Below are 10,906 nucleotides of genomic sequence, written 5' to 3'. Positions count from 1 at the left end.
TACAGGCCTGTGAAACAAGGTAGGGGTCAGCCCGGCCTGCGGCGTAAGGCCTGTGCTGTGCGGAAGCTCAGAGCTGTCTGTGAGGGACAAAGGAGGCCCCGGGACAACCGAGAGCACGCCGGTGTCTGATCCCTCTGCCACGGCTCTGAAACCCTCCCAGCATCTTACACAAGTAACACCAGCAAGACCAACTCTGGGTGCATCTGGATCAACAGACAGGCAGCAAGAATACTGCAGAGATAGAGTTGCTTTGCAAAGTTTTCCTGCGATTCAGCAATCAGTCACATTGTGTTGTATCAGAATACTTGAGGGGTGTAAAATCCCAGTGTAAAACCACATTTGGGGTGCCCCGATTTGGCTGGGACACTTCATGCACATGGATAACTATTTACCCTTCTAATTTCAGACTTTGTGCCCTGGTCTCTCTCCTTAGCACAGACCAGTCGCAAATTTTTATAACATAGTATGTTGCCCACACCGCTACCAAAATGGCATTTTCCATCCTGTTACGCCTCTCCCCAGCACAGCTCCTTCCACATCAGCAGGAGACACGCTTCCTAACTTTGCGTTGAAGTCCAAAAAGAGCAGAACTGCACATCATTCTGCCTGTATTTTACAGGCTCATTTTCAAACTGTCCAACGTTGGGTTGCTTCCTCTTCATCTTCTGGGCAGGAGATGTTCCTGTTCACTTTCTCTGAATCGCTCCTGCTTTGTTCATAAATGCAGAGCACTTGTTTGGAGGCCCTGTGACTTAAAAGCTGAGTGTTTTTTTTGGAGGGAGCTTGTTCTACTATGTGAAATTGGGTTAAAAATGAAACTGATTTTTCTCCACTTATTAAGGAACTGACAGCTTCGTTCAAGATGCGGGGAATCCTCCAGCCTTTGTTGCAGAGTTAGCAAACCGCATCCAATTTACACAGACCTGGCTTTGTTGAAAACAGCCTATTACCATGTAGGGCAGTGGATGGGCTCTAACACGGTGCTTCCAAAGTACACAGCCAAGCAATAAGGATCTTTAAAAGACATATTTCAAGCTGTGCTGAGGTTGGACCAGAAATTAATTTGCTCCCACACCTAACTGATAGCAAAAAACAGAAAAGAAGTTTCCCCTAATGTGAATCAGCCCAAGCAATCAAGCTCCCCAATTCTCAGAAAGCAACTGGTCATATATTTTGTTTAAATGCCTATTTGTGCCTTTTATAGTTTTTTTCCCTTTGTTTTCTTTAAAATTAATATCTCTAACTGAAAAGTTGCTTCATGCAGGGTTAAAACCCATTTGCTTTCTTAAAGAAAAGCAGAGCTAAATGGAACAGCTGACAATTTCAAACCTTTTCCTTATCTGCCAGGACGGTTTGCTTTGGGCAATGTCCAAACACACCTCTCCCACCTCCAGCTGCAGCTTTTTTCCCCCTAAATCAGCCAACAGCATCAAGCCAGTCTCAGCGTGTGCTGGCTGCACCCATGGCAGTCGTGATCGGTCCCTGGGGACAGCACTTGCGCCTCCCAGCACCTCCACGCCAGATTCCGGCGAGTGGGAAAAGGACACAAATCCCCACTGAGATTGGCATCGGTGCGAGGCTACATACGCCGCTGGCAGCCCGCAGTCGCTGCCTACACGTTGCCTCTTGAGCCTACTGACATCTCTCATGGCCACAGCAAACCAATACTGGTGCCATATGCCATGGAGCCATAAACACAATCCCATGAATCGTGCTTCTCAAGGAAGCCATCCATCCTTCTCCCTCCTGCACTGCCATCCCGTGATCCACAGTCTGCTGGTTCAAAAGTGTTTGTATGTCTGAAAAGCTCTCCATTTCCCCCTGCCCCTTGAATTACTGGGTCTGAAGAGATACATACCTCCCTCAGACTTGGCCTTTCTGCCCACATAGCTATGGATCTTGGATCTATAAATCTGAAACAGTTTCCAGCATCACTTAATCTCTTCCTCATGAAATTCTTTGGCATTTGACTACTAGCTTTTTGTTCTCTGCACAGAAATCAACCAGAACACAGAAAAAAATACTAAATATGCCCAAGGCGCTGAAGAAGCCTCGTACAACCCATTTTCAGGAAATACGAAGTCAGAAACATGGTGTGGTTGCATTCCCACTTATAAAACCAGGAAATGGGAACTTTTGCTTTGATTAAAGGATTCTACCACCCCCCAAAAAAACAACCAACCTTCTAGATGATACAGTAGCAGCATCTATCGTGGACATGGATGGCTACTTCACTTACCAAGTCCTCAGCCCTGGAGTGCCTCTGCACAACAACAACAGCCAGAGGAAACAGCAGCCCAATGGTGAGACATTCACACCTGCAGCAGTTCAGAACAACTGTCAAAATAAGAAGAATTAAAGAATATTCATGCCAAGGTCTTTGGAAAAAAAAAGGGCCCTCAGGAGCAACAGGCACACATCAGGTCCTGTGGTGGAGAGGACAGGGTCTCCAGATAGCCTAGTTCAGCCAGAGCAGCACTGGCCAGGCTCTGTCCCAGCATCCGAATGTCTTTGTGGTGTTATCTGCCCTGGGTTTGGGCAGGATGGGATTTTTCCATCCCTCAGAAACCACGGCCCTGGGAGCCAGCCTGCTCCCAAGGCCCCAGCCAGGGAGAAGGACCTCTGCCCACATGCTGTCACCCCGCCACAGGCAGCACCCGGGTGTCACCACCGGCTGAAGAGTGTGACTCTTGCTTTTCTTCAGATAACCACCTGAGGGCAGGCTGAGGCCTCGTCCAGCCTTCAGTTTTCTAAAGATACAGAAATAAGCAAGAAAATTGGCTAAAATGCAACGTGATTTCATGAAGGTGAACCATACCAAACTAGCCAGCTTCTTCGATAAGACCACCATAACTCTGACTGAAAAAAACATTGCGGAACCTCTTTCAAATATCACTGTCCAGCTTGCAACCTAGACATTATATAGCAATTCTCAGCAAGTCCTTCCCCAGGGTTATTTGTATGACCATGAATCAGAAAGAGACCAGAAGTCCCAAGATCTGCCACCTCTATTGTAACAACAGAGCCCTGCGTTGCCAGCCCTGCCACGGCTGCAGCCCCTGCACGCTGCAAGGCAGCACGCAGCCACGTTGGCCAGCAAAGCTATGGCACAACATCAGACCCACCCAGAATTCAGGTGGGTTGTTCTTGCATGAAATTACAGCTAACCTTTGACATCAAGCCCATTCAGAAAGCCCTGAACTTCTCGCTAGAGTGAGTGGGTCTAAGTTTAGCAACTAAACTGAATGTTTACCACTTCTGTATTGCAAACCCAAGTTCTCACGTGTCCTGTTAATATTTAAACTGCTGAGCACACCAGTCTCTATACGCGCTTTTGCAGTTTTAAGAATATGCCAACTGGGGGACAGTGTGCTAGGCTTCAGAAAGCCACAGTGAGATTGTTTTCTTGGAAAATCTGAGGTTCTCAATGAGTAGGAAAAAGTTTTTGTCATCTACAGAGGAAGCACCAAGAGATGTGGAGTTGGTCAAGGCAATGCGCACAAGCTAAGATGGAACCAACAACCACACCCAAGTCTCCCAGTCGCTAGCAGCACTCCCACAACAAGATCATACTGTCTCCATGACCACCGTGATCCCAGCATGGGTCTTCCACAGCTGTTTCGTATCCCATCCCAATGCGCCCTAGAGGTGGAGGCAGGGGCCTTGAGCAACCAACCCTGCAATGCTTTGGCATATGTCAACCCAACCAGTGGGGATGGGACAGTCACCACATTCCACCCAGAGAGCACAGCAGGGATTTAGGCAGCCTAACCAGACAGCTACAAGGAGCCAAAAATTGCAAGTGAAGATCAATGTAGTCCAGAGACCTGCTGTGGAAGGAGGCACCTGCAGTAAGATTAGGCACCACAGAGGGGACCAGGTCCACCAAGAAGCTCAGCTGATGACAATGACACAGTCCCATTGCTTCCATGGGGAGATGCAGCTGAAGATGTAGCTTGCTGCCACATCAGTGATTTTCTCTCTTACTAATGACTTTGTCCTCCCATGTGTGCCAAACCCATTTATTTATAGCCCACAGGTTTTTTTTCTCCCACCTGCCTTTGTGCTTATTTTCCTTTCTTACAGAGTTAAGAAAAAGATGGGAGAAAAAAGTCTTTTCCTCAAGTAAATCTGTCACTGACCTAAATGCAAATTTGTTCAAGCAAATTCAGAGCGCTTTGATCCTGTATGAGTAAGAGGGGAAAGGGGAGAGGAGCAGACTCTGCTGCTATCAGAACAGAGCTTAACTGCTGCGTAACAACTAGGCGATGAAGCAAAGGCTACCAGAGTTTAAAGAGGAAGCTCAGCCAAAGGTCACCTGGCAGTCCTAGGTGCTTGTTATCAGAGCCTTGAAAAGAGGGAGGAAGGTGACAGGAGCTGATTATAGCAACAAGTGGAAAAGGCTGACAGGGCTGGGGGAGCCCGCCACCCCTCCTCAGCATGCAGGAGTGCTCCGCTGTTGGAAAGCAAAGGGTCGGCAGAGCCTGGGCTCTGGACCTGCTCGGGCCACTAAGAGAAAATTTGTCTGTCTCAAATCCGAAGCATCTGCTAGGCAGAGAGCCAGCAAGCACCCTGTTAATTGCAATACCGTATTTCCTGCCCTGTCTTTGCAGGTGATTTGAACTACTTTCACTGCTCATACTTATAGCTAAAGTGGCGAGGGGAAGGGTGGCAAGGGAGACATACTGTCACCAGGACATATCCTTGAGCACCAGAGGAATATATTGCTACTACCTGTACAGTTCTTCAGCCATCCAGGAGAGGTCGAGGGAAGGGAGCTCAAACAGGCCCTACAGTTTCCAAAACTGGCCTAAAGGAGGAGAAGGATCCAGGAGTGAGAAATGCTGGCAAGCTGGATCCAGCCAGAATCCCATCAGCAGCTTTCTGGGCATCTACGAAGTTGTCTCTGACCGCTTACATTGGTTGTATCTCCCAGTACAGGTGGCCCCAGCTCTGCTGATCTCACTGACCAAGGGCAGGTGGCTGCTTTCAGTCCCTGAACTTTCTCCACTGTTGCCTGCAGGGGTGAGCGGAGTTCAGACTTCTCTGAACTCACGATTGCATCAACCCAGAACCAAAGTGCACAGAGACCGGTACTAGGAACACGATAGCTGAGTTCACAGGAGTGAAGCTGAGACCTTTGGGACATGGAGCTCCCCAGCATCCGCACCCAGCAGGGGCATTGCCGCACAGACCCTGCCGCTGGGGCAGGCTGGCCCAGAGCAGGTAACACTGCACAGTCCAGCACCACCCACCTAATAAACCAGAAAGGTACTATCAGCCTGAGCAGTGCTAGAGGAGCATGTTTCGAGTTCTTAATGTCTCTCCATTAGGCTGCTTTCCAATCAACATTGATCACTGGGCTGGATCACATTTGGCCTTAACTTTTAAGCCTACAATCTTGTTGAAAATCTTTGTCCCAAAATATCCAAAGTTCTCACTCTGCAGATCAGAGGAGGGTGTCAGTCTGTTCCTACTAAAGGCTATCGAGTTTCCCTGCAAAGTGTTACATGGGAAGAGCCAAAAGGATCCACACCCAGCCATGCCCAGAGCAGAGTGGGGAGGAGGACAGGGACTTTTCTAGAGCAACTGCTGCTGACAGTTTGGTCAGCACAGACAAGCACACAACCATCTGGTCCTTCTTCGAAAGCTCTACGCTCCCCATGGCCTTGTACCTCCTGAAAACCCGGGGTGGCCGTCTGCACTCCTTTCCACACCATTCCTGCATGCTGCGGAGGGGAATGGCAGATGAACATGACCAGGGCTGACCGCAGAACAAAACCAAGTATCCGTTGCATTTGATGCCTTTACATGCTGAAGGGAAAGATGCATCTGTTTGCAAAAAGAGCAGCCCTAGTTCAAACCAGCATTAACTCTATAGCATCCAACTAACCATCTCTCCTGCAGCTTCCTTCTCCTCTCTGAGCAACCTCGTAGAGTTACTAAAGCCAGACCCTTCTGCAGTGAAATTAACTGCATGAGGGGACAGTACTCCTTTGTATTTCCAAGCCAGTTCGAGGCAGACAGAACTGGAGGGGTGGTGTGGCCCACTGCCCACCAGCCAAACCAGTTGCTTCCTTGTATGGATCAAGTCTCCTTCCAACATCTCATCCTCAGAGAGAGAAAGGCGCTTTTTGTGCAGTGCCAACAGGAGCTCAGCCTTTGCTGGACCTCTTGGCACTACCATGACATTGTCATACGCCTGTGCTGGGACATCTGTCTTGCTAAGACCAACAAAAGACAAGTGGGATCATTAAAGCGACAGAACTATAGAAGAGTGTTTTGCACTGTCCAAACAGGACAGAACAATTGGAAAGGGTTTATTGGTCAAACAGTTTATTACCAACTCTATTTGGTTCCATTTATTACTGACTCTATTAGACTCTCTTTATAAAGACTATTATAAAAACTATTAGACTCTATATATTACTAACTCTATTAGACCCCATTTATTTCCACCTCTGTTAAGCTCTATTCACCTGCTAGCCACTACTCCTACCCTGACTAGCGTGTGCCACACAGGGTCCATCCCCATCCCCTGCAGTGTGGGCAGGTGGGACACTGTGGGGCTGTTGGGCTTTGGCCGTGGGGTGGCGTTGGCATGGCCACGGCAAGGGCTGCTGCCAGCGCGGGCGCTGCCAGCCAGGGGTTGCAGCAGGGAGAGAGGCCGGCGCAGGGGACCAGCCCAGCCGCTGCGCCGGGCTGCACGGGTGGTGCAGCACCACGGCTGCCGGGTGCTGGTGCCAGGGCTGGGGCAGCCCAGAAGCTCTCCCTGCCTGTGGCTCCAGCAGGGCTGGGAAGGGGGGGGCAGCTGCATCTGGAGGTGTACGGGGTCTGCAGATGCAGGGATGTGCTTCAATAATTAGTTGCTTTACCTTGGCAAGTATGGACTTTCTGTGAGCAGGCACCTGCGTGTCCTGTGGTGGAGCTGGTGTGAGCACCTTCTGCACCCCAGCAGTGGTTCCCCACAGAGGACAAAGATCTTGGTGGCTTCTGGGGCACTTTTCGTCCATCTCCGCATCCAAGCCCAATGCAGCCGCGGCTCTAGTTCTACATCTCACTCTTGGCTTTTACCTTTCCAGCAGCTGTAGATGATCCCTCTTAAAGTCAGACCCATAACAGACACCTAAAAGTTAAAAAATCTAGAAATGTAAGCTTGATTGTTAGGCAAAGTCATTAAAGTCCTTGTGGACCTGTTGCTTCTGTTTGATGGGTGAAAGTCTGGTGAGTCTCGAAACTCAGTCTGGGCTTCCGCTGTTTAAACAGGACAAGAAAACTGGAAAAGGTTTATTGTTCAAACAGTTTATTATCAACTCTTCTAAGCTCTGTTTCTTAACAGGACTATTAAGGCCTATCTATTAACAACGCTGTTAATTATACCCTACTGACTTGCTGCCTACTCTCTGTGCTCTCTCTAGGATGTGCCGCGCTGCGGTCCACGTGCAGGGTTGGGGCAGCAGGTGCAGGTGGGGCAGTGGGGTGGCCTTGGCCCCAGCAGAGCCTTGGGTGCTGCCAGCGCGGGGATGAGAAGCTGGGGAGGCGCCTGAGCAGCGCGCTGGAGGTCCTGCGGGGCTTAGAGTAGCCATATATATTTGTCTGAGAACTGAGTAGCATAAATTATGCAAAATTTCATAGTAGCTTCAGCCTTTTCATTTCTACTTTACCTTTTAGATTTGAAGAGTCTCTTTTTTCTTTGCTTTTTTTTTTAAACAGTATCATTTACCACCACTTAACAATAGTATACTTTAATAAAATATTTTTTATAATATCATTGACTTTTGAAGGAGTACTTAATATTAATTTACAGCATTTAGACTGACAGCCACAGAAATTCAGATCCTATATGAGTCCTCAAAACAAATTACTGCCCAGCCAGAAGCCGTGGGAGCTTTTTCAAACCAACTGCAATGCACATCTCATCCCGAACCCTGAAGCAACCTTCCTTTGCCATACCACTTAGTAGTGCCCTCCCCTAAAAACACTGGCAAGGGGTAGCACAGACACCTCCCAAAAGTGTTGGGGTAGGTGTTACCTAGAGCTGACTGTGATGGTCCCCAGCCAAGTCACAAGGCGGACTTTCCAAGAGCAGTCAAGTGACAATAATTTTCAGTCACTACTGGTGACCGAGCACTGCGCAGTAGTGCTCAGAGCCCCTGAACAACTGCAAACTTCTCCCTCCTCTGAAAGAGATTAAAATGTTTAAATAAACAACAACAAGAAAACAGATTCAAAAATTGAGAGGAGAAAACAGGCAGCTGTGACAAGCATGAGGTAAAAATAACAGGATGTTTTAACATTTATAAGCTAGATTTTAGTAGCCAATCCATGTGGTAAGCTTACTTTTGCCATCTGCCTGACCATGAAGATCAGGTGAAGAAACTGGCAGCCGTTTATAGATTTCAATTAGCAGCTGTTTCCTCCAGCCCATTCAAACAACAAGGGCTGTACTCAAAGCTAACAGGAAAAGATGAATTTGGTTAAAAAAAGACCTAAAAGCATCTCTAACTAAGGGCATCTGTATCTTAAAGGATTAAACTTAAGATGAGGAACTTCACTAATGTCTGTTCATGTCTGAGCTCACAGAGCCAGATTCTGCCACGCATCCTTGGGTTCCTGGTGCTTCAACTCTGTCACATTTACATAAGCCACCTTTAATGTGTACAACCTGGAGTCGAAGTAAAGTTAATGAACCCAAACATATCTCCAAGGTAAGGAAGTTCAGAGTCAGACCTTGACATTTTTTTTTCATGACAGCTGTTTGTCTCAAGGTGGGGCAGCACATTGTCCTCAGCTGGTTCTTCAGACATCTCTTCAGTCCCAGCTGTTCCTAAGGATTTGTATTTATTTGTATTTACTAAGCTGAATTCTGCACTGGTATCTCATTAGACACAAATAACTAGTGAATTGGATCACTGTTAGGTTTACAACATCATGATGCATATTATTAACTCTTAAATGCTCATTTGCAATTTATTTGATAAAAATCTCTGCAAGGAGGGGACGGTGCTGTGTGCGGTTCCATGCAGGAGTGGGTGCGCAGGGAGGAGCGGGGACGGCTGCAGCGTTGGGTGTCCCAGTGCCCCGTTTGGGCAGCGTTCCAGCCGGGCACCTCTGACACCTGCAGAAACGTCCTTACAGTCTGTGTTGTCTTGTCGCTGGATGCTGACTGTGAGGAAACATCATCCATGCTGTTAAGGCCTAAAGTTTGCGTTCCCCTAAATGCAAAGAGCAGCAACAAGTGTGTAGGAAGAAGGCTCTGCCAGGCAGAGGAGCAGGTAGCCAAGAGGCAGGGATGGCTTTGGGGAAAAGGAGGAGCGTTCCTGCAGCACTCCGCTTTTTCCAGTGGCGTTGCAGTCCAGAGCCAGAGCAGGATGGCAGCTCTTTCTGAGGAGCGAGCAGAAGGAAAGAAGGAAGGGAAACTGCTCGTCGGGGACCTGCCCTTTCTCTTCTCTGCCGGGGACAGGGTGGCTCCTGCCTTCTCCCTGGGCTAGTGCTGTGCAGAAGCAGCAGCTCCAATAGGGAGAATCCTGTTCCTGACATCTCCTGCCCCAAAGCAGCAGGGATTCCCTGATGTCCACCCATTCTTCTTGCAACCTGCTCGAAGCGGGTTGCACTCTTCTATTTTGAACCAATGGGTCCAAACCCCTTGCAAACTCTGCATGGGAGGTTTGGAAACAGCTAAGAAACTTCTGCCTGTGAGTTCTTCAGCTGGGAGAGCTGGGGTGGGTGACACACTTGCTTTGCTTCTGGCAGAAAACCCAAAGGCAGTAGCTTCTCCACTCACGGATGGCTCAGAGTGATGGAGCGGCATGTCCCACCTTTGCTGACGGAGCCGTGGGTCTGGGTGGGGAATGGGCCACTCGGAGCACTACCGAGGGAGGGGAAAGGTCGAACACCTCTAGGGGAAGCTGCACTTTCTTGATGCCTGCGTGAAGTGTGGAATAGTTAGGATCAAGGTGCCAGCCAGGGCTTTTGGCAGGTGACCTCCGTGTCCGAGTTGCACCCGCTGGAGCTGGCGCAGGAGGTCAGGGAGCAGCTCGGTGGCACCTGCCCCACGCTGCAGCCCCCGGCAGGGAGGGGACTCCTCCTCCGGCGTCCAGAAATACCCAGAGCTGCCTGTGCAGAAATCCCCTGGGGGAGCAGCCGAGGAGCTCAATGCCCCCAGGCAGAAGTGCCAGGAAAGCAGAGGAACCTTCTGTCTCCCTGGCAGGTGGTGCAATGCCAGGAGTCAAAAGTGTTTGTGTGCGCACCTACCGAAGCCCCTCTTGGTGCCCTTGACATCCCTCCCCAGACAGGCCTGGGCTCGGGCTCGGCTCCCCAGCCCCTGCTCGCTGGGGCGGTGTCTCCGTGTTCCTCACGGGTGCCATGTCCCTGCTCCCTCCTCCTCCCCACTGCATGGCTGAGTTTGGCCAGGGGCTCCTTGCCCACTCGTGCCAGGGGGCTGTGGGCATCTTTGCCTGCCTCCTGCTCGCTGGCATGGACGTCTCCGGAGCCTGGCGGAGGCGATCCCTGCTTCTCGGCCAGCCGAGCATCACAGCCTTGTGCTCTCTAGCGCTGAGAAACCAGGCTGAGCTCCTCTCAGACACAGTTCCACTGGTGGCAGATCAGCTGCTTCTGCTTGGTCTGTGGTGGTGAAATAGGAACTCAGCCCGGGGTTGTGCTGTGCAAAGAGGACAGGACAACTGGGAAAGGTTTATTCTTCAAAGGGTTTACTACCAACACCCTTAGGGTCTATAGATGACCACCTCTAATAGACTACTTCTAGATAACTCTGTTGGACTCTCTTTATTTCCAAATCTCTTGGACTGTATCAGGCTCTACTTATTTTAACGTGAATGGTCTCCATTCACTGGGAACCAACTGTCTCCTCTCTAGGTAGTATGTGCACACTGGGTCCATCCCCATC

At 49.6% G+C, this 10,906-nt stretch overlaps 1 protein-coding gene across 1 annotated transcript in view; it reads left to right on the top strand.

Annotated features, from left to right (window-relative positions):
- The first annotated feature begins 2,218 nt into the window (after positions 1 to 2,218).
- The window catches only part of ALAS1 (aminolevulinate, delta-, synthase 1), a 42,658-nt gene continuing 33,970 nt past the window's right edge, over positions 2,219 to 10,906 (top strand). Inside the window, exon 1 of the mRNA XM_009891279.1 lies at positions 2,219 to 2,303. Coding sequence (XP_009889581.1) covers positions 2,219 to 2,303 — 85 coding nt within the window. The remainder of the gene's footprint in view (positions 2,304 to 10,906) is intronic.

This window comes from Charadrius vociferus, unplaced genomic scaffold (assembly GCF_000708025.1).
Source record: "Charadrius vociferus isolate BGI_N301 unplaced genomic scaffold, ASM70802v2 scaffold758, whole genome shotgun sequence".
NCBI classification, from domain to species: Eukaryota; Metazoa; Chordata; class Aves; order Charadriiformes; family Charadriidae; genus Charadrius; species Charadrius vociferus.
The sequence above is the reverse complement of the archived record's forward strand: the minus strand, read 5'-3'. Positions and strand labels throughout refer to the sequence as shown.